The sequence below is a fragment of the Gossypium hirsutum genome, chromosome A01 (genome assembly GCF_007990345.1).
Source record: "Gossypium hirsutum isolate 1008001.06 chromosome A01, Gossypium_hirsutum_v2.1, whole genome shotgun sequence".
Taxonomy (NCBI): Eukaryota; Viridiplantae; Streptophyta; class Magnoliopsida; order Malvales; family Malvaceae; genus Gossypium; species Gossypium hirsutum.
The window spans coordinates 116,620,611-116,645,821 of NC_053424.1; the positions used below are offsets into that span (position 1 = coordinate 116,620,611).

Consider the following 25,211-nt stretch of genomic DNA (forward strand, 5'->3'; position numbering starts at 1 on the left):
TCTCAAGAAAGAAAAAAAATGGAAAAACAAAGCAAGGAGCAAAGAATTGGTGAAAAAGTGGATGGGTTGATGAGAAATAGACCTTTGGGGAAAGGAACGATGTGGTTGTATTCGAAACAAATGCAACCTTGGCAGTTACAGAAACACTCGCAGACGATGTTATCGGCAGCGTCTTTGTGCCATCGCTCGGGATGACGACCGGGAACAGTTTCAGCACTGGCCGAGCACTTGCTCTTTGCCTTTGAATCGAAGAATATTGGCCTCTCTTCCTCACCATTGCTACTGCAAGAACAAGGCGAAGGCAAAGAACTAATCCTTCCACTGGAGAACGATTAACGCCAGGGTCGATGGTGCACAGATAAACGACGATTTGAAGAGAGGTGGTGGAGAGAAGTATTCTGGTGGTGCCCAATCGAAGCTTCGACAGCTGTACACGAGGCGGTTAGGGTTCATTCGGGGGAAGGAAAAAAGGGAAATTGGGAAGAAGAAAGGAAAATCGGGAAAAAGAAGAAGAAAAATGGAAATAGTTTTTAAAAATAATTTTATTGATTTTTAATATTTTTTTAGATTATATCATCATCATAATGTCATTAATGTAACGTATCATAATCTTATTCTAGGACTTGTTCTAAACTTAACAGTGTTACAAAAAGGTACTGATATATATATATAAAAGTATGAGTTTGGAGAAATTGACGAGCATCTTTTATTTTCTATTATATTATTAAATTTATGTTTAAAAATAAAAAAATTGAAACAAAATAAAAGTTGTGATGATTCAACATTTTAAATTATAATTCAATAGAAGTTGTGGTAATTACACATTTAAAAATAATTATAATTTAATTTACAATTATTAGTTTAAAAAGTTGTGTTAATTTTAAAATAGAGATATTATTTAAATAGAACTCTAAATATAAAATACAGGGAAATTTTATGATAATTATAATTATTAATTAAAATTTTGATATAAAAAAAGAAGTGCTAAATCATAAAACATCAGAAAACATTGTGATAATTATAATTATTAATTAAAAAATTTGATATAAAAAAGAAGTTGTGCTAAATCATAAAACATCGGAAAAAAATTGTGATAATTATAATTATTAATTAAAAACATTGATATAAAAAAGAAGTTGTGCTCTTTTTATTGTGGTAAAATGGAGGTATTAGTTAAATAGAATTTTAAGCATCTTAATTATGGAAAATTATTTTGTACACTGCCACTGTAATTTTTAGACTCCACAAGCAGGGTCAGATGGTTGACAAATGTCCTATAGAGGTATGGTAAAATAATTTAAAAAATAAATATTTTTAAAAAAAGGAGCCACATGCAAAATTTTTAAGGTTACTTATAGAATAAAAAAGCACAGTGTTAGTGTACCAAATACTCACCCCTTAATTATAACTTTATTATTATTAGAGTTAATTTTGTTAATTAGTTATTAAGTTATTAATTAAATAGAATTTTAAGCATATTAATTATAATTTAATGATTATGTTAAAAATTCTTTAATTATGATTAGAAAATTTTCTATTATAATATTTGGATTGATAGGTTAATTATTTTAATTATATTCAATAATTTAAATAATAAATATTAATCTATGTTAAATACTAAAACTACAATTACAATATTTTTAAAAAATTAATTAAGTATTAAACGTATAAAATCTCATACAAGGTATGTAACATATATATATATATATGCACAAGTTTGAAAAACAACTTTTTGAATCGAAGAGAATACTATTTATTTTTTTATCATATTATTAAATTGAAATTTAAAAATATTTATAATATATAATTATTTATTAAAAAAGTTGGCGTAAAAATAAAATTTGTAATATTTATATATTTAACAATAATTATAATTTTATAGAAGTTATTATAGTTACATAATTAAAAATAATTATATTTTAATTTACATTCATTATTTAAAAAAATAGTTAAAATAATTCTAAATGAAGTAGAAGTTACTTAAAAAAGTTTTTACAATTACAATCATTTAAAAAAAATTATAATTTTTGTATTTTTTACTTGATATTTTTTGCAACATATTAATCATAGTATTTACAAATTAATATAGTCAATTTATTAATTATAAATAAAATAAAAATAAAAATTGAATATTGAAGAGTTTATATTATAATATATCATTTTTTATTGTTTGTAAAAATGCTTTAATGATAATAATTTTTTATTACTACTATGTTAGAATTATCAAAATACTTAATATATTTTAAAACAATTTATTATTTATTATTTTAAATAATGATTACATAAAAGTAAAATTTTGTTGTATGATTGAAATAGTGCAAATGTTTTAATTATGATTTGATTTTTTAATTATTATTAAAAAGTTTATATATCTACAAAATATCAATCTTTTAATATAGTATATGAATTAGAAACTAATATTTTTTAAAGAAATCAAGTTAAAGTTTGGTTTGATTCGATTTACACAAATGGTTCATTTTATTATTTACAAATAATAATAAAAATTTAAAAATTAAATTTATATGAATAATTAGATATTTCATAATTAAACATATAAATAAAAAATAATTTTTAAATTATTTTATTTGAATTTGGGATGAGATGAGCTAATTTGAGATGAAACGTCTTTTTCAAAATCGATCTAAAATGAGTCAAGCCAACCGAGCCACACGGGCCACTTGGTTGTTGAAGAGGTTTACGTTTGATGATATGTAAATAGAAATTTACTTTCAAGACAATAAAATATTTTTTTTTATTGAACAATGAAGGGGGTAGTACACACATGGTAGGGAGAAGAGGTGTTCATGGGCCAAGTTTATATATGATATTAACACACTTTATATTTGCCTAGACCTGACCGGCCTGAAATATAGGCCTAAAATTTTGCCCAAAACCGTTCATATTTGTAAATGGTTAACCCAAACCCATTCTAGGCTTTCTTGTATTATTTTTTAAAATACTTATATTATTTTTAATTTAATAATTTAATTTTTTTTTATTTTTTTATTTTTTTATAATCATAACATTTTTTAATATTTATATTATAGTATTATTATATATTACTATCGATTTAATTTTTATGTGTTATAAATTACATAATATACAAAAATAACATAATCTAATATAAAACATTATAAACTTTAAAAAAGGGTCAGGCTGGGCTTGAGCCTTGAATGTTCAAGCTCGAGCCCAACCTACATTTTAAATAGGCCTAATTTTTTTGGCCAATCCTATTTTTCGAGCTTAATCTTTTAATCCAAACCCTTCTAAATTTCGGATGGGTCTTTAGGCTGGTCTTTAGGCTTGGGCTGGTAGCCCGACCCATGAACATGTTTAGGTAAGGACATATTCACACCATACACACACACTACATCCAAAGGGATCTATTCAAATAAAAGCCTACTACTTACTCCCCAGAGACTCAAACTCAAGTGAATTCTATGAGTGAACATATAACGATCCGAAAGTCAGTGGTGTTGAAAAATACTATTTCGGAATAGTATAAAAAAATTGAATGTTGGATAGCTAATTTGTTGAATTAGTGTTCAATTAAGGTACAAAAACTAAATTGTAAAAGTAGTAAAAGTCCAATTATTATAGGTTTTTAATTAGAAACAAGGACTAAGGATTAAAATGAAATTAGACCATCCTAATATTAATAGTTGACGGTAAGAGGAAGCATTATAAATTATATTATAAAGTTTTTATTTAAATAGAAAAATTTATAATGAAATATGATAAAAAAAATATAGATGTTGGAAAGAAAGAGAAAACATTTCTCTCTTTTCTTCCTCAATAGTCAAACCTTATAAGGAGAAGGAGGAGGGACGTATGACCTAGGGTTGTAAAATTTTAAAGCTTCAAATGGTTAGTTTAATTTAGTCATTTTCTTGTAATTTTTATTTTTCTTAGATCATGAGAGTTTAATCTAACTAGGCCATGTATCAATTTGTAAAATTGTTAAAGTTTTAGAAAGATGTCATTGATGATTTTTTGAAGTTTTAGGTATTAAAATGATAGATTTTAAGCTTAGTGGTGAAAAAGGATTAAATTGTAAAGTTAATTGATAGTTTTGTTTAATAGGAACTAAAATGAATAAATTGTGAAATTTGTTGTACAAATGAGAAATAGGAGGTCCTAAGTGGACTATAGTGAAAGCAGATTAAAATTTGAAGTTTTAAATTGAAAGTTATGTTAGTCCCGATTTTAGGGACTAAATTGAACAAAATGCAATTTTTTTTTGTTTTTGTAAATTGACAATTGAATCTGATTTTGATTGATTATTTATTGTATTTTACATTTATTTTAATATGTAGTTAACGTCGACTTGAAATCCTCGAAAGAAAAAGAAAAGTTAAAGTCGACGACGAATACTCGAAGTTATCGGATTGTGCTTCTATAAATTGAACTATTTCGATTGTTGCATTTTTATATTGTTTTGCATGATAAGATTATGAGGTGAGCTAAATTTGATAAATCGAGTTGAATTGATACAATTTTTAATTGGTTAGAGATATAGAAAGCTAAATTGAAAAGAATTGAAAATATTGAGTCTTGATGAAAATGTGAGATTGGTCTTGAATTGGGCTAATTCGTGATATTATATTTACGAAATGATGATTGGTTGATGAATCAAAAGTGATGATGTATAAATTGAACTATATTCGGAATTGAATAAATTGTTACCCTATTAACTGTTCGGGTAGAGTCGGATATAGTTGGCATGTCATAGAATAGGTAGAGTACGGGTTACTTTGACTATGTGTAGATGAGGCACTGGGTGCCAAATCACTTCGATTATATTGATAAGCACAGGGCGCAATTTTTATATTTCAGATTTGTCCGATGAGGCACTGGGTGCTAATTTGGTGTGATTGGTTGGATCTGTGTATCCGTTCGAGTTCGAGTCAAGTTAATATGGAATTAAAATGTAAAATGCATAAAATTATATGTATGAACTGAGATAATGGATGATTGTGAAAATCGAATTTAAGTCCGGAAGAACTAATGTCACACTGAACAAGTGGATGAATTCAATTGAGATATGGAAGATAAATATATATGAAACACTTATATTAGCTTGATTGAGCATAAGTGAAATGAATTGTAAAACAAAATGATGCTTATTGTCTTATTTATTGCATTGAATTGTATGGCATGTAGTTATGTAAACTTATTTTATTATACTTAGCGTATATTTTATTTTCTGTGTGCAGATTAGGTTTTGATCATATTCATTTTATCTACATCAGCGTCTAGTTGAAATCTTGGACTCAAGTTGGTGAAGTTTCTTTTGTTAGTTAATGTCATGTACCCATTAGGATTAATTTAGTATAAATTATGTTTTTTTGCTTGTATCTATGTTATACTAATGAATATATTATGATAAAGTGAAGGCATTTTTGTGAATAGGCTTTTATGAGAATTGGTATGGTATTGAAGGTTAGTAGTTGTTGATAAGACATGAAATTATATTTTGTAAGAGTTGCATTAAAGTTGGTATGTCTGAATATATGTTAAATGTTGATATAGGATAAGTTGACACACATTGGAAGATGGCATATTTTGGGTTGTATGCTTTTAATGTGTATGTTTTGGAAATTGAAATGATAAATTGGTAAGAAGCTATCTAGTAATTGGTTGAATGGATGATTTAAATTGAAATAGGTTAATAAGTTGCATATAATTGATGAAAGTGAATTGGATATGTATTTGGCATGTTTATGTTAACTTGAATATGGTTTGAGCTTCATAGATATGAATTGGTAAGTGTTTGAAGAATGAATTTGAATCATTTATGCATTTTTGGGTAGTGTTTTGAAGTGTCTAATGCAAGTAAATCATGCTTGACATATGCATGAAATTATAATTGAAATGTTGAGATAGTATTGAGTACCTTTTGGTAATTTTTTTTTGCCAAAACAAATGGTGACGTCGTTTAAATGTCGTCACGGACGAGTCAATCATGTTGCGGCGCCAAATACAGGTCGTCGGGACGAGCCTGAGCCCAGGCCATAGCGTGATGAGACTCAGACAGTGTGTTGACCCCTATTTTGAATTCTTTGCAATTAAGTCCTATCCCTATCTCAAGTTAGCTTTAGAGCTTACGTAAGCTCGTGTAAGCCCTGAAATTGACTCTACTCCATATTGAATGTATGTTTTAACTAAATTTATGAATTGCTCATACTTTGATTGTAGTTGTTTTGACAACGAATGTGACATCTCGTAACTTGAACCTGATGACTGGATCAGGTGACTGGGTGTTACAGAGCATCCATTAACCACCGGACTCATTACAAGTGTTCAAGAAAGTAAAACACCCTTAATTTTACATGTTTTATAACATTTCAATTGACATTTTTACACATTTTCATAACTATATAATTGATTAATATTATAATAAAATTAATATTCAGATTAGAAATATAATTATGGAGAATATATATATACTATTTTGAATTAAACATTTTAAATTTTCTCAAAACTCAACATAGACAATTAGGTAAATATATTATAAAATATTATGATTGAATTAAATAAAAAATGATATTATGCAAAACTATTACATTTATTTTAAATTACCTCAACAACCTGTATTAGCACCAATTATTATAAACATTGTTTAAATAATTAATTTAATAAACTAATTCAACTAAAACTAATCTGTCATTTATATATATAAAACTCGAATTTAAATTTCAAAATTCTCATATTTTCAACCTTAACATCAATTAGTTAATATATTGACTATTTATTAACACTTTAATAATTACTAAAATTTAAGTATTATTATCATTAAGTTGATTGGGTCTTAATTCGATTAGCATGAGTATTGTTGTCAATGCAAGAGGACGTAAGTTCGAGTACACTAAAACGTATTAACATCATATTAATGAGTTGATAAGAAACTATGAATAAATATTATTTTAAAAAGAATAAATATGATAAAAACTTATAATATCATCCGTAAGATTTTGACCTATTAAATATTTGTGGTAGAAGGAGACAAGCATTGAAACGATTAATGCAAAGAAGTGAGATATATGAATGAAATTGCTAGATGTTTCTTTCTCCAAATAATGTTGAACCTGCAAGAAAGGACATATCACATGCCTACATTGCTTGTCATTTGCTTTACATTTAATGTCAATTAACATCTATTTCAACGATATATATATATATATATGTGGATAAAATAAAGAGCTCAAAATTAATTAGTTCGTTCTTCTATGCATGCATGTTATTTTAAATTAGATTATAGTATATTTATAATGTAGGTGAAATTTTATGTAAAAATTATATTTATAAAAAATTAGATAGTATTTAGTTGAAATAATAGAAATAAAAATATTAAAAGTTTTCTATCGTAAGTTTAAATCATATTATGTGTTCGATTTTTTTTTCTAGATTTTTTTAAAAATAAATTTTATATAAAATATAGAAAACAAAAATATTTTTAAATTATTAAAGAATGATTTTAAACTTTTTATATTAATTTAGTCAAAGATTTAATAATAGTAGAGGTAATGCCCATCCTCTATTTAATTTTGGAAAGATACTTTTGGCTGATGATATCAAAAGGCATTAACAAAGGCTTAATTTGGATAGATATTGGGTGTGGTGCGGTGCGTTTAGCTTATTTTTTGTCTCACGCTACAGTATTGTTATAATATCTAATCTTACTGCCACCGTTGTTTTTACACTAACCGCAGGTAAACGTACCGTCCATTCAAACTCGCCCAAACAACATGAAATGAAATCCAATTGTTAGATTTGTGGATATTTTTTTATAAGAGATAATATTAAGTAAATTTAAAGTTTAATCTAATATTTAATTTAACTATTTATAAAAAAAATTATTAGTATAAATTATAATTAGACTTGTCCATATGCCGGGTCGGGTTTCATTCGGAAAGTGAGAAAGTTTGGACAAAGATATAGACTCAAAAAATGAGTTTGGGTAAAAAAAAATAAAGACCATTTAGAAAATGGGTCGAGCCTCGGGTGAGGCTTTTTTTGCCTGGGCCTGGCTCGAATTTGCAAAAAGAAAAAAAAATCTATTATTTTCTTGTTGTTTTCTTATTGTTTTGCTGTTATTTCACTATTATGTTGTTGTTGTTTAGATATTATATAACACTTATTTTATTATTAATTTTGTTACTATTTTAGAAGCATTTGTTTGTTAAGTTGCAATTATGTTAGTGTTATTTAAGTATAAAGATTTTTTTAATTTATTTTCAAATTATTGGGAAACATTTATTTTAATATTTTCAGTGTTTTTTATGTACTACATTTTAAAAAATATATATATAATTTTAATACGAGCGGGACGGTCTAGGCTTGAGTTTTAGTATTTTTATCCGGTCCGAACTTGAGCAAAATTTTAGACCTATTTTTTTGGTCAGGCCGTGCTTAGGCCTATCGAATGGGCCTAAAATTTGTCAAGACCCAAGCCGACCTATGGATAGATCTAAATATAATATTTTAAAATTAATATTTTTATTATATTAATAATTGTAATAGACTTATTTAAGAATTGAATTTTATTTTTTATATTTTGAATGTAGAAAATTTGAAAAAAGAGATGTTAATATTTTTGTAATGGTTTGTATAATTTATGTAACACAAAACATTACAAATGTTATAATAATTGGTATAACTGAGTAATGTTTTGTGTGACTGGGAGTGATAGAAAGCTTACTTTTAGAGAGTTCACCTTAGAACTTCTCACTCAATATAGGTACACAACTAATGAATATTCTTTTTCTTGTGATTTCAAAAACTAATTATTTTATTAGATTAGCAATCTTAGACTTAATAAAATTGGTAATCTTGTTACACTTATCAAGATTTCAGCTACTTGTCCCATAAGTTAATTTGTATCATATTTTATAATAAAATTTTATGCTTAATTGATTGTTTTGAATTCGGCTTAGTCTAAAAAACGAGTTTAAATTTTTGTCTAAATTCGGCCCGACTCATATAAAAATATTAAAATTTGAGTCTAGCACGTATTAATTTTTTTCTTTTTTTATTTAAAATTAAAAAATATAATACACCAAATACACTAAAAATATTAAAAAAATATTTCCTAATAAATTGAAAATAAATTTTACAAAATCCTTATATTTAAATAATATTAAGATAAGTTAAACTTAACGAGTAAATACCTCTAAAATAGTAGGGAAATTAACAATAAAATAAGTGTTATATAATATCCAAAGATTAACAATAAAATAGTAGCAACATAATAGTAAAATGATAGTAAAATAGTGGCAAAAGGTGGGAAAATAACAACAAAACATGAAAAAACAACAGGATTTTTTTTATTGCAAATTTGGGCCAACCAGGCTTAAAAAAACCTTACTTAAGGCCTGACCCATTTTTTAAACGAGCCTTATTTTTTGCTTAACTTCATTTTTCATGTCTATATTTCTGCCCAAATCCTCCCCTTTTGAGTGATTTTGTTTCACTTTTGAGGGATGTGATAAATTATCAGTGGGAAATGTTGTTTTCATTAGAAAGCTTGCAATTATCCGAAAATTAAAATAAATTTAACTTAAATCATTATTTGTAGCGTGAAATTCAAAAGTGAAATTCTTCTCTCTGTAATACCCTACAGACATATATAGGTTAAGTCTAAACTATTTTAATAACTTTTTTTATTCTATTCTTTCATTATCTTTACACTTATTTGTTTGTGTACAAAATACATGCTAACTTCACATAGCACATTTCACTATCTATTTTTTTTTACACAATATAAGCTACTCATAGTTTCTTTCCAACCCATAAATACGAATATAATGCGCTTCAGCGCACTTAAACCCACGTACTCTTGTATTGGCAACAATACTCATACCAATCAAGTTAAGACTCAATCGACAACCCAACTCAAATTACTATCTAATAAAAACAAGTATTTAAATATAAAAAAAATATTATTAAATCCGAATTACTATATTTGTTTTTAATCTAAAGTTTAATAGAGACATCGTAGAACAACAATTAGTTTAAAACAATGTAAAAGAGAAAGAAAGAGGAGAAACTTCTAAAGATAAAGCCAAAGTTCACTTATTGTTTGGTTAATAATTATCTCTAACTTTTTAGATGATATTATTATATATATAAGAAAAGCTCAAACATTGATGGAAAATAGATTTTGTCCTTATTTACCTATATTCTTAATTGCAACCAACATCAAGCAATCAATCAAATTCCAAGTACAAAGCCCTTTTTATCTCACTCCAAATTATTTTTTTTATATTAATATAAAATATCCTTTAAACAATGAAACCAAAAATTTCAAATTTGTTAAATTAAATTGTTGAGAGAAATAAAATGATTCTCGATGTTTTGGTCACTCGACTTTAAAAGTTATAATATCATCATTAAATTATTTAGAAGTTTTTATTTAAATTATTAAACTAATTGAAGTTTTTCATCTAAATCAGTAAACTGTTCAAAAATTTTTATTTAATTTATTGGGCTATTAAGTTTTTTTTTTAAATGATAGTTTGATGACAGGTACAGTGGGTCAGTATCCAACAATAATTAGAATATATTTTAGATCCAATTTAATTTGACGGTCAATGTCGAAGATTGGAGAAAAGAACTATTTGGATATTCGAAGCTATTTCATGCCCAAAAAAACTAAACTATAAAAGAGAAGGGAATGAGAGCTTTCAATTGGTGTAGACGATGTAAATAGAGAATTGCCATACAACAATAGTTTTAACCGATTAATGACTTAAATAAAAATTTTTGAATAGTTTAATAACCATTTTGTTATTCTTAAAATTGGAGTGACTAAAACGTAAATTTATTAATAGTTTAATGACCCCTTAAATGTTGTTTACACCAATAAAATTATTTTATCATTTATGACATTTATAAAAAAAAGCATTAATCAAAATATATCTAAATAATTTTTTTTAATAAAAAATAGATTTCATTTGACCATATTATTTATATTGCAAGATAAGTAAGTTTCCAACTAAACTGATACGTTAGGTTGAATTCAATAACACGTGGCCAGACCACATTTTGTGAATTTAATCATAAGAATCCCATCAACCAAATCAAACTATATATAATAATTTTTTGGTAATTTATTTAATTTTTTAATAATTTCATTACGCTGTTCTTTTTGATACAATACTTAGAACTACTCATAAACCCTTTCAACCCATAAATAGGAGAATAATGCGCTTTAGCGTACTCGAATCTACGTCCTCCTTTATTGACAACATTACCCATACTAATCGAGTTAAGAGTCAATCAGTAATAAATTACCTAATCTTATGTTAATTTGAATTTTATTTAAGGATTTGATTATTCAGTTATTTTATTAATTTTGGTTTATTTTAATTTTAAGTAAAATAAAATGAAAACAATTTTTTTCCCTGAAATAAAGACAATTTTTATAATAAATTATATTTTATAATGAGAAAATAATTTTAAATATTGAGATTTGGATGATAAATTATAATAAAATTTAATGCTTAGAAATTCCTTTTAGTGAAAGTATTGACTTTGAAATTAATATCAATTACTACTATATTATCTTATCTTTCAATATGTTGGGTATAAGTTTATCAAATTATGAATTTTAGCTGTACTTACATATATTTTTTTTTAGCCTAATAAAAAAAAATTTTAAATATGAATAATAATTAATTTTTAATAAAATTAAGAAAAAAAAAGTGGGACGTGGGAACTCCCTGTTTCCTTTTTTTTCTTCTCATTTTTCCCATAAGTCCACTTCTATTTTAAGGATGGAACTAAATTATTAATAAATTTACATTTTAGTCACTGAAAGCTTTTATTTGAGTCATTAGATTGTTGATTTTTTTTTTGAAGTTTGGCTAGTGAGTCTCAAGCGACAACTGCAATTGATTTGATTGATCAATACCCATAAAAGACTAGAGGAACATATCTTAGATCCAAGTCGATCTAACGGTTTGCATAAGAGATTGAAAAAGAAAGTTGTTTGACTTTGGTTCACAGATTCGTGACGTTCAAAATTATTTCATGGAAAAAAAACTAAACTGTAGAAAAGACGGAAAATAAGAGCTTGCGATTGATGTAGGCTGTGTGAACAAAGAAGACTATACAACAACGATTTTAACAATCTAATGATTTAAATGAAAATTTTCAAATAGTTAGTAACTATTTTGTAACTTTTTGAAGTTGGGTGACCAAAACGTAAACTTATTTATAATTAATTTAGTGACATTTGAGATTATTTACCGGTATTTTAATTCATATATAAATACTTATATTATCAAAGAAACACATAATAAAAATTTATTTTTAATAATTTATTAAACGACATTTGTCTACATCTAATTTTATTTATCGAATTTAAAAACTCGGCTAGCAATTAACAAATAATTTTTCCATCTTATAAAATATAACTGGAGTAGTCGATAACGTTGAAGACTCTCCCTCCAAAACTCAGTTTCTCACTCTAAATTTTCCACAATTAAAAAGAATATATATTTTTTATATAAATCTCCTCAAAACTACCCTCTTCTCTCTCAAATTTTCTCTAATTCTTTTTCAAGGTTTAAAGTGTTCGTATAATGCCACAGGGCAATCTGGAAACCCTCGTTTCCGCCTGTGCTTGCGGCTCTTGCGACAACAAAATTGTCTGCGAGACTTTAACAACCACCGAAGGCGACTACGACGACTGCCTCCACACGGCGGAGAAACTTCTCGAAGAAGAAACCCCTCCGGATTTTCCGCCAGAATCGTTTTTGTTGTCCAAAGACGCTGAGCTCGTCTGGTTCGATAGCAACGCTTTTCTAGAACGGAAAGATTCGCAGAAACGGAACTCCGTTTCGAACTCTACAAATCTTAATCCTAATCTCAACTCAGTTCCGAATTCTCAACGCTTTTCTTTGAGAAAATCTAAGGCTTCGATCCTCGGATTACCGAAACCACAGAAATCTTGCTTTGTTGAAACAAAGAACCGGAAGCCTGGAAACACCAGATTGTTTCCTAAACGATCCGGTTCGGTTAAATCGGATCCGCCCGTCATTGAACCTTCTTCGCCTAAAGTTTCTTGCATGGGAAGAGTCAGATCGAAACGAGACCGTAATCGCCGAATTAAAAAGAACCGCCAAAAATCAGCTGGAATCGAAACAGTTAAAAAGAAAACAACGAGGGCAGGGAGCGGTTTCTTCTCGAGTTTCCGTGCTATTTTCCGGTGCAATGGTAAAGCACGTGAGTCACACGCTCTGCCATTAACACTGTCGCCGCCGCGAGACAGTGACATTAGGTCTCGTTTGCCGCCGGATGATGGTGATGACGTATTGAATGTAGCTCCTGAAATAGCTGAGAGTGGACCGGTTGCAGAGCCAGTCAGTCTAGGTGGAATGAAGCGGTTCTCGTCGGGTAGGAGATCGGAGACGTTAATCTGAACCGTGTGGAGAACCGGTTCCCTGAGTGGTGGGCCATAGTTAAGGTCGTGGGTTTGGTTTTTGGTCGTAGTTGGTAACTTGCTGGTCCCGCCTAATGCGCTAAACTTCCTTCGTGGTGGCGTGGCATGATAAATTAGCGGTTTCCTTTGAAGGTAAAAAACCAAAACAAACACATTTAATTTTCAAAATTTCCACGCTTTTCTCTCTCTCTAAAAAACCAAAAAAAAAAAAAAAAAGTTTGATTTCATTTTATAGTACCGTCACTAGGATGATGCTCATAAGCGTTTTTCTGTAATCTTGCTTTTGTTATTTTAATAAAAACTTCAAAACAACCATGTAAAATTTTATATTCTCTGTGAATATTTTTTTTATCATTTATCATAAATTCTAACTTAAAAGAGATTGAATTATGTCATAAATATAAAAATTAAAATTTCATTTATAGCAAAGTATATTTAACTATCTATTTTCGAAGGAAAAGGCAAAGGAAGTATCAAGAGTTTTACATTCTTAAGGGCATGTAGAGTACTAGTTTTTATGGCGGGTGAAAATAATTGTATATAAAGACATATTTAGGGATTCAATTCGAAAATTTAAATTTTTTCCGAATTTTGAGTTAACCGAATTAATTAATTCGAGTTTGAATAGAATTATTTTTACAATATGAATAATTTAAATAACAGAGATTGGTATACATACCCTTTTAGTCTCTGTGAAATTTAAAAGTGAACAAATTAATTTTTCTCAACAAAAAAAATTAAAAAAATTAAAAAAATTTAAAACAAAATTAAAAATATATAAAGAAAGTTAAAAAATTTCTAGAATGATAATTTTGAGATTTAAATAAGTTAATTAATAATTCAAGTTTATTATACCAAAGTATTTTTTGTTATTATTTTGTTTTGAAAAAGTTTTTAAATAAATAATGTTTTAAACTTATGTGCTCTAACATAAAATTAGTTATATCGTAACAAGATTTTAATTTGACATGTTTAATTTTTTAATTTAATTCAAACAATTTCACTCGATTCAATTCGAAAAAAATTTCAAATCAAGTTAATCAAATAAAATAGGACTTCTCAACTTGATTAACTTGAAATTTTTTTGCTCCACTCACTCGAAGATATATTTATAAAAATTTTATATTAAAATTAAGTGAAGTCTTGGTTGACTTTTAACTTGTTAAGTTGAAAGTTCAAAATTTATATCTTTCGTTCAAATTCTATTATAATATTTATTTATTAAAAATATGAAAAAATAAAAATTAATATTTATTTTATTAGTTTTTAATTGAATTGATGTTAATAAGATTATAATATAAGTATTTTGAAGAAACATGATTGATGTGAAAAATGTGTTTAATAATAATAAAAATAAAAAATAAGCTTCAAGTTTTATAGTGTCTTTGTTATTTATAGATTTTTTTATTATTAGTCTAATTTTATTAATTATATTGTAATTCTAATTTATTCTAAAAAATATTATAGTAATAATAAATAGTTTGATATCAAGAATTAAGTGAAAGAAACAAACAAAATATAAGTCAAATATTAGTACTATAAGAAATTATATTATTTTGAATTCAAAATTTTATATTTTATTAATTTTTAAAGTTAACTTCATGCATAAATGATTATTTTTTTAATAAAGGAAAAATATTTGATATACTATCAGTAGGGCTTTCAAACTCTGCAAGCAAAGTTAGAGAGTTAAAAAAATGGAGTTATTTGACAATTTTTTTAAAGTTGCTTTTGGAATAAAAAAAAAATATACTGCTAATGAATACTAACCCTTTAATAAAATGTCTATTTTTACTCGTAGTCTTTCCTTAATATTAGATTTGGAGAAAAATGCGTTAAAATGCACTCGAACTCATATTCTCTTAATTATTGTAATAATAGTAATACCAACAAAACTACAACCTAATTTATAAATAGATAGATTTTATTAAAAAAATATCAATGAGTAATTTTTTAAAGATAGTTATGCAAAATTAAAATGTTTGAATTTAGTGAAAAAAAAGGGTTAAAAAATATTGTGAAAAAGAAAAAAAATGTTCGTAAAAGTTTATGTTTTAATCATTTAAGTTCAGTTGATAGTATTGTTCAAAGTTGTTTTATGAAAAAAAAATTGAACTATAAAAAAAAGAGGAGAGCTTTCAATTAGTCTAGGTGGTGCGAAAAGAGAAAGTCATACAACAACAATTTTAACAGTCCAATGAGTTAAATGAAAACTTTCGAATAGTTTAATGTCCATTTTGTAACTTTTTGAAATTAAATGACGAAAACTAAAACCGGGTGTAATTTACCCAAATAAAAAAAAATCTTTTTCTTAAGAAAAAAAATATTATAACTACTATATACATTCTAATTTTCATTTAATTCTTATCTGAACAATGTGGAAATTGTTGACTGCTAAAGTGGATGGCATTAGGAAAATGGTTTATAACCTTTTGACTACCTTAAATGTCTTATTCATAGTCCCATTTTTCACTTTATTTTTCTTTTTAAATTTAGAAAATGACATTTCATGTTAAAATTTAAAATATTTTCACTTCTTTCAATTCTCTACCACATAAAAATAGTTTTTCAATGCATTAGATTTGACTCGCCTTCAAATTTTGTCAAAATTTTTGACACTTTTAAAATTTCTCATTAAACCTTTCAAATTTTTAAAATTTTTTTATTCAGTCTTAAATTTTTTGAAAGTTTTAATTAAACAAACCAAAATTTTAAAATATTCTCATTAAATTCTCCAAATTTTTTTAAAAATTTAGTTTGATACTCGAATTTTAACGTCAAGATCCACCACTGATCAATGCCCGATGTTATTAAGATCTAAAGAATAAATATATAGACAATTAAGTGGCATATTGAAGCACTTTTCGTATTAATAATAAAATAGGTATATAGTTAACTAACTTCATTTTCCTTTTGATTTGATACAAAGGGAGTAACATAACTCGAACCTAAGATCTCTAGTCAAATCCGATCCCGTCCGGCATTACTTGAATTAAGGCTAAGCAAATGAACCAAACTTGAAAGAACATATTCAACAGACCCGATGATTATTGAGCATAAGTTGCTCTTAAATACTCCACTATTTCTGCACTTTCAAACATTTGAACTCCAGTATTTGGATCTTCTAAATAAGGTACCTGCCAACCATGTATATATACATATACATTGCCAAATCATGAAAAATGAGCTTTATAGATGTTGAAACTTGTTGAGAAAATCATAAAGATACCTGAAAATGTCCGGCTTTCTCATAAAGGATCTGCCGTTTCGGGCTGCCTCGAGCACAACTGATTGAAGAGAAAATGATGAATTAGTAACAAATTGTCTAGTACCATGTCTTGGTGCAACCATGTTAATGTATATGCATAAATGAATAAAGGGCATGTGTGTTGATCAAATCTGCACGGGAACGATGGAAATGATGATCACCATCATGATTTGTCCATCAAACAGTTGTGATGCAAGAAAAACTTATTCACAATGGCTTGTCTGTTCTTACTAGACTTGTATGAAACATCTTAAGGTAAACATTTGGCCTTATATATATATAACAAAAGCATCGAAAGAGCAAACAGCTCAGACAGGTAAGACGCCGTTGTTGTTGAAATTAGAGTTTAGGTAAACAAACATGGTGGGTTTTCATAGAAAATGATGAATTAGTAAAAATTGTCTAGTACCATGTCTTGGTGCAACTCATTTAATGCATATGCATAAATGAATAAAGGGCAAGCATGTCGATCAAATTCGCATAGGAATGATGGAAATGATGATGATCATCATGAGTTGTCCATCAAACAGTTGTGATACAAGAAAAACTTATTCACAGTGGCTTGTCTGATCTTACTAGACTTGTATGAAAAATCTCAAGGTAAACATTTGCAAGCAGCTCAGACAGGTAAGATGCCGTTGTTGTTGAAATTAGAGTTTAGGTAAACAAGCATGATCAGTTCATGGATCATTAACATACAAGAAAATACGATGGTTGTAAGAAGATTGACCAAATTGAGTTGAGAAAGATCTTGGGAAATTACCTGCGCTGAATGTGCGGTAACTCTAATTCTACCAGCACTTCTCGTATAATCTTACAGAATGGAGAACCCTAAACGGCAAAAAGAAAAAGAGCCGGAACTTGTTTACATATTTAAACTATTAAAAAGAAATGGTAGTTGCCATGCATTTTAGAGAAGGAACTGAATCACTAAACATAAATATCAACAAAAAAATCGAGATTCTTTTTAATAGTTTAATACCTCGTATGACCATATCTCGAGTGGCTTGGGAGGCAATTTTGATGGCGTGTAGGAATTTCCCTGCGTAAAACAAGTTCAGATTTACAGTGTCTGCCGAAAAGCATCAAACTTATGTGGTAATTTTAGCACAATTTCTTTGACAAATAAGCAAGTTCATGACGCATAAGAAATCGGAAAATAATAAAAAAAAGAGTTTCTTCACCTATATCTTCAAAATGTAATAAAAAAGAATTATGAAGATTTACGATCTTTGGTAATTTTAGCATCAAACTTATGTGGTAATTTTACGATCTGTCTTACCCTTCCCATCCGACCTATCATTGCAAATCCTGCTGTCAATGTCTGCAACCAACAAAAAAGAATTATGAAGATTTCATTGAGAGTGGCAAAAATTATAATAAGAACAGTTACTGACCGTCAATAGACCGAGTGATAGCATGAAAGGGACACTTCCATCACCTAAAACACGAGAGAACACACAGAGATCAGTCAGTGACTATAGCGAACTAAGTTACTAAGAAACTAAAACATAAGCCGAGAATTTCGAGATATCTTTTATACAGATCAGTCTAGAGTAGGTAGTAATCAAAAACACGAAAACAGCTCGATCAGTATAAAATCTGAAGAATACATGTATGTATTGCGCATAGATTTATGAAAATATCATACATAGGTTTACCAAGAAATAGAAGGAACATAACCGTAGTATGTAGATGTAACAATGTTACTAAGAAACTAAAATGTAAAACAAGAATTTCGAGATATCTTATATACAAATTAGCCTGGAAGAGATGAGAATCAAGACATGTTACATGGATAACCGTTAACCTTAGAAGAAGTAAGGAAACTCATTTTCTAGAATACTCTAAAATGCCAATTGAAAAACAGAAAGCAACTACATTAGTACAAAAACGGAAGACTACGTATATGCATCGAGTCTAGGTATATCCACAGCTATGATCCTTACATTAACCAAGAAATAGAAGAAGCAGAACTGTAGTACGTAGATCTAACTACATGTACCATATTTTTCGACCAGATACTTTATTATGTCATCTGATTCATACATGGCAACTCCTGTATTTGGATCAACCTGAAACCCAAAAACAAATATTAAAGCTGAACTCCCACTTTATATCACTCTTTTCAGTACCAATTCAATGGCTTTTTAAATACAAGTAATTTAGCCAAGATTTCATTTGAGTACAATAAAAGCACAAGGACTTGCTTAGAAAATGGTGAAATTCAGGGGCTCGTTTTGTAATTTAACCAAGGATTAATGAAGTGAGAAGAAGTGGAGCAGAGGAAAGATATCTAACCATGTAAGGGAACTGCTGCTTTCCACCCATCTGTGCAACTTTGGGACGAAAATTCGGACCATTTTTGGGGCAAGGATAAAACAGAACATCAATATCCAAAACTGCAACAATTTCCCTAACCTGTGTATTAATAAAATTTGTCGGTCTAAAACACAAAAAATATCACGGATTATGATTTCGGTAATAGGTTCAGAGGAAAAAACCGAAGTTTTATTATGAACCTCATACATAATGCTTAGTGACCCTAGTTTGAACTAATGCTTCATTATGGAAAAAAAGGAGAAAAAGGTCGTATTTCGGGGAGTATAGCTATCCTATCACTAATTAGAAGGATGATGCTATGCATCAATAACTAGATGTTAATGCCTGTAATCCTCCGGTCATGTTAAATGGACACATCTAGGTCGTGTAAGAAGTGGAACCCGACTATTGAATGCGATAGAAGTGAAAAGAAGAATTAATAGATGTCGATTATATACTACCTTTCGACAAAATGGACAACTGGAGTTGCAGGCAGTCCGCATTATCCGTTATTTTACGAAAAAAAGAAACACATAAGAGTCAATCTTCATCAGATGAAACGTGAAAAATTAAATTCAAGAATAAAGGGTAAAAAAGCTATCCAGATTGACAAATGATGAAGGGTAAGTTACCCTTCGAACTCATATATCTCGATAGGCTTCTCCGGACGACGGCCTATCTTCGATGTCTCTTTCACCTTCGAGCCTGTTAAATATAGCTATGATTATCAACATTTAGCCATTCGATTTGAGAACTATTTAACTTGCACCAGGTATTTGACAAAATGTCACAGAGAAGTAAGGAAATGAAACGAAAGAATTTAACCCCATACCTCCTAGTTCTAAAGAATATTGGCCTGGTGGAATCTCCTTCTCAGAAACTAAAGATGCTGAATAGCTGCCACAGTACAAGAAGATACAAATTTCATCAAAAGAAGTGGCACAATTACAGCCTATGCCCCTAATAATTGATTATCATTAACAAAATTTCCAATTAATTCAACTTGATAATCCTTAATTTTACTTATTCATAATATCTAAAAGCTGCTATTTAGAAGTATTTTAAACTAATCCCAGTTTCCACATAACTAAAGTCATCATCCCATCCCTTTTCAACCCTTAAGAATCACACTTAGAAACTAAACTAAACAAAAGAAGGGATCATACATACCCAGAAACAAAAACACCAGTTCCCAACCGAAAGAACAAAGCAAGAGATGCCCCAACAACATCCCAAGTCTTGTCGGGCCTAATTGCAAATGGCTTTGGCTCTGGCGGCTTGAAGTTGGGAGGAGGAGCAAAAGTTGTAGCTGTACTAGTAGTAGAAGAAGAAGAAGAAGAAGAAGAAGAAAAGCTTGGGTTTTCTTCTTCTTTGGTACTGGTTTGGGAATTTGAGGCTTTAATGGAAATGGAAAGTGGCCTTGATTGTTTACGCAAAGGAAGCGACGAGAAAAGTGGGAGTTTGGGGATGTTAAGGATTCCCGCCACCGCCATGTTTTATTCCCTAAGGTTTTTGCTTGATGAGATATTTGTGTGAGAGAATGAAAGTTTGTGTTTTCGTTGGGGAGTGGTGGTTGTGAAACCAGGAAAACGGGGGATCCATTGTTGTCCTTGTTTTCAGTTGTGACAAGACATAGACTGTGACGGGTAAGGCAACAAGGACGCGACATTGATTGTACAAAATTTAAGAGATAATAATAAATTTATTCTTTAAAGTTTTTTTTTAAATTTAGGTCTTAACAAAAATTTAATTTGACCATTAAAAAATTGATTAGATTTTTTTAATTGAAATACTAATTAAAAAATTAAAATTTTAAACATGGTAACTCACATAGTAATTTGCGTGTAATTTATGTTAATTTTTTATTTTTATTTAAATTTTAAATTTTTTAAACAAGTTTTAAATTATTTATAAATATGATACATAAAACAAATAATGTCATATCAGCATATAGTACACGTGTGTCGAAACCATTTTTTTTGAAAAACGGGAGTCGACTTTTTATTTTGAAAATGAAAACGGATAGAGGAGTCGCCACCAATCCTTTTTGATGAGGTGTGATCGGGTCACCTCGTAAAAGTGGTTGTTTTTAATAAATATTTTGATTTATTTAAACAATGATTTTGGTCCGCGAAATTCAAAAAAACGGGTTCGGGAGTCGGTTACGCACGAGGAAGGATTATCACCCTCGTCAAGCCCAAAAATTGGTACTTAGTTGATTAATTAGTGTCTAAGTGTCGAAAATTGAAAACTTGAATGACTTTGAAATACAATCCCTTTTTTGAAAAAAAAAGCTCTAACGTTAAAGACCTTCTCGTCTCAAAGTGATAAAATGTCACATCCAGTAAGTTAGGACACGACATATCGAACTGTTGAGAATGAGCTTGCCTTTTATTTAAAATTCGTGTATTTTAACTTTTTAAAAGGGTATTCGATTATTTAGAGTAAACGAGAAAAATCGAAACCCAGTAAGTTAGGGCACGTTTTCTCGAATTCTCAAACATCGAATATTGTCTTTATTTGCAAAAAATCTTATCTCGAGGTAACAATATGTCATATCCAGTAAGTTAGGGCATAACACCTCGTATCTTCGAGAATAAGCATTTTATTCAAAACTCGTAGTGATTTTAAAAGAATATTCTGTTATTTAGGTTAAATGAGAAAAATCGAAACCCAGTAAGTTAGGGCACGATTTTCTCGAATTTTCAAATACGAAATATCACTTTTACGAAAGAATTATTTTTTTCGGGTAATTAATATAAATTCGTGGTAAAATGGAATAGCGAAGAATGAACAAACAAATATGAATTTCGATATAAACGAACATAACAGAATAAAAAAAAAACGCACAATAAGAATGATGAGAACAGAAATGGAGGAATAAAACGAACAAGCAATGTAAGAGAATAATAAAAGATTAATAATAATTATAATAGTAAAAATAATAATAATAATAATAATAGCTAAGTAGGAAATAATAACAGTACATTAATAAGACAAATAAATATAATAATAGTGATAGTACTAAAGAAAAAAAGTATTAATAATAGTAATAAATATAATAGTAATAAATAGAAAATAATAGTACATTAATAATAATAATAATATATAAAAAATAGGAAATAATAATATGATAAAAAATAATATGTTAATAAAAATAACAGTAGTAGTAATAATAATAAAGTAATAGTAATAAAAATAAAAATAAAAATAATAGTAATAATGTATTAATAAGAATGATAATAATGAAACGAGATTATAATAATAATATAAAAAAATAGACATAAAAGAAATAGTAATAATAGTAATAATAATAGTAATAATATAAATAATATATGTATGAAAAAAAAACGATAGTAAAAAAGATATGTATATATATAATAACAATAATAATGGAAATAGTAATAAAAATGACATTAGAATAAAATAAATATAAGTACAAGTATAATGATAATAATAATAATAATAAGTAAATGATAAAATCACTTAGTTTTAATAATAAAATATCAAAATAACGAAAAAGGATTAAATTGAATTTAAAACCGAAAGTTTGGGGGGAAATTCAAAATAAAAAGAAAGGGGGGACCTACCCGAACACGCGCATAACATGGGGAGACCAAAAGGGAAATAATCCCTTTCCCCCCAAAACGCACAGTTTCAGTAGGGACCGAACTAGAATCTAGGCAAAATTCGAGGCCAAAATTGAAAAATCAAATAACTTGATTACAAAGCAATAAAAAGGAGGAAGGACCACGCGTGCAAATTCCCCCTTTTCCAAAAACACACGGATCCTGCTGGTGGGTCGGGTCGAATCGGGTTGGTGCATGGGCAAAGGGATAAAACAACGTCGTTTTAGAGTCTGAACTTCAAGCTCAAAACAACGCCGTTTTATGTGGGTATAAAAGCTAAATTTTCGTTAAAAAAAATCATTTTTACTTCATTCTCTTCAAAAACAAAAGGAGGGCTCCCTTTTTTCTCTGCAACACGCCCTCGTCAGTCTTGGGTTCCGGCAAGTCAGCACATCGTCCGCCGTCGCCGGCAAAAGGTATGTTTTTTTTAATTATTTATTTATATTTTCTTTTATTTTTTTATATATGTCTGTATATATATGATATCTTTTTTAAAAAGAAAAGTAAAAGAAATATATATATATATTCGAAGAAAAAATGAAGAGAAAAGTAAACTAAAAAAAACCTTTGCACAATGAATTTATTTTTTGATCTGCTTGCTTGGTTCTTTGTTTGAATTTGCCTTTTTTTTCTATTAAAAAAAATTCCTTTTACATTCATGATTCAGGCTTTTTAAAGCCGATTTACAAATCTTATTTTTACTATTTCAACTGCTCCTGTCTTTTCTTTCTTTTCCTTGCAGGAGGCGATGGTGGCAGAGTGATGGTGGCCGGCGGTGGCTTCAGGCTCTGACAGTGGTAGGTTGCGGCACCACTTGTTGCTAGGGGGCTAGGGTTTTGTCCTTTTTCTGAAAATAGGTTTAGGTAGTGGGCTTTTGGGCTGTTAGGTGTGGATTGTCACGCCAATATTATTAAAAAATGTAATATGTTAGTCAACATTTTCGTTAAAGAAAAGCGATTACTCTTTTTAAAAGTTTAGTTATCAAATTTTACTCAAAAACATAAGGACCAAATTGACGAAAAATGAAAATGTTGATTATTAAATTTATTATTATGGCTAAATTAAATTTAACCATTGTTAAAGTTTTATTAAAAAGAATTTAGTCTAAACCTGTTCATTGGTCAGGCCACCTGGCCCGGCCTAAAGGCGCGCTCGAAATGTGAGAGGGTTTGGGCAAAAATATAGACTTAAAAAATGGGCTTATACAAAAAAATAAGGCCCATTTAAAAAAAGGCTGGGCCTCTAGTAAGGCATTTTGGCCCGAGCTCAGCCCAAATTCACTAAATGACAAAAAATCTATTTTTTTAATGATATTTTCATGTTGTTTTCTTCATATTTTGCTATCATTTTACCATTATGTTATTACTATTTTGTTGTTATTGTTTGAATATTATATAATTATTATTTTATTGTTAGTTTTGTTACTATTTTAGAGGTAATTTTAAATTTTGTTATTATTTTGCAGGCATTTGCTTGTTAAGTTTGTATCTATCTTAGTGTTATTTAAGTATACATATTTTTAAAAATTTATTTTCAATTTATTTGGAAATATTTATTTTGATATTTTTAGTATTTTTGATGTATTATATATATTTAAAAATTATATAAAAATAATATAAAAAATTAATATGAGTAGGCCGGGCTCGGGTTTTAGTATTTTTATCCAGGTTGTGTTTGGGTAAAATTTTAGGCCCATTTTCGGGTCGAGCCTAGCAAATGGGCTTGAATTTTTAGTTTGACTTGACCCGGCCCATTAACACCTCTAATTTAGTCCAATTAAATTTTGTAATACTATTTATTTTATTAATATGGATTGAAATTTTTGAGAAACTGATTAAATTATCAATTTTCAATTCAACCAATTGGATTGTTTATTCAAATATACAATAATAGAAAATAAAAATTAGACGAAGTAGAAAAAAACATTAACAATGTAAACTCAAGTAAACAAAATAACTAATCTCTATATTAGGGGTGTAGCCAGGGGCTAGCAGGACCCTGATTTCCTTAAAATAGGAATTTTTTATTTAGGTTCTTTAAAATTTTAAAATATTTAAATTAGTAAAAGTAAAATTACATTTTACCCCCTAAAAATGATAAAAAAAATGATTTAATCCTTTAAAAATTATAAAGATATAAGCTATTCAAATGGTGAAATTACATTTTTACTATCGTAAAAATTAAAATTTTATTTCGACCCCTAAAATTTTTTTCTACATTTTAAGTAGTAAACACATTAACAAAGTCTGATACATATGTACACACATATCGTATTATACAATCAGTAATTAATGATTAATTAAACTAGAAACCTCAATTTTAACCTTTTTAAAAAGTATAAAAGCAAGAGATTAGTGGGTTCAATTGACGAATTAATGATTAAACTCTAAACTTGGGCACTAATCTTAATCCCTCTCGGTCTCTTAACTCACTTCTAGATTTAGAACTTGCCACTAGATTGTAGCTCTCACTTGTAAACTACTTAACAAACTAGATTGGAATGACTAATTAGAATCATCATCAATCATGAATATGCATTAAATTA

At 28.1% G+C, this 25,211-nt stretch overlaps 2 protein-coding genes and 1 long non-coding RNA gene across 3 annotated transcripts; 2 read left to right on the forward strand and 1 right to left on the reverse strand.

The window, feature by feature from the left end:
* Positions 1-12,426: 12,426 nt before the first annotated feature.
* Positions 12,427-13,774, forward strand: LOC107925695 (uncharacterized). Its single transcript, XM_016856412.2, has one exon. The coding sequence runs from the start codon at positions 12,588-12,590 to the stop codon at positions 13,425-13,427; it is 840 nt and encodes a 279-aa protein (XP_016711901.1). The 5' UTR covers positions 12,427-12,587; the 3' UTR covers positions 13,428-13,774.
* Positions 13,775-16,292: 2,518 nt separating this feature from the next.
* Positions 16,293-20,713, reverse strand: LOC107925506 (uncharacterized). Its single transcript, XM_016856225.2, has 12 exons — positions 20,208-20,713; positions 19,870-19,934; positions 19,670-19,742; positions 19,499-19,517; positions 19,017-19,136; positions 18,721-18,790; positions 18,113-18,156; positions 17,998-18,039; positions 17,698-17,757; positions 17,479-17,546; positions 16,677-16,734; positions 16,293-16,584 (listed from the first exon to the last, which is right to left on the reverse strand). Exons 1-12 carry the CDS (start codon positions 20,528-20,530, stop codon positions 16,495-16,497), a joined length of 1,032 nt encoding a protein of 343 aa, XP_016711714.1. The 5' UTR covers positions 20,531-20,713; the 3' UTR covers positions 16,293-16,494.
* A 2,271-nt stretch (positions 20,714-22,984) lies between these two features.
* On the forward strand, positions 22,985-23,713 carry LOC107925634 (uncharacterized). The gene is made up of 2 exons (XR_001692037.2): positions 22,985-23,082; positions 23,409-23,713. It is a non-coding gene; the product is annotated as an uncharacterized lncRNA (long non-coding RNA).
* The last annotated feature ends 1,498 nt before the right edge of the window (positions 23,714-25,211 follow it).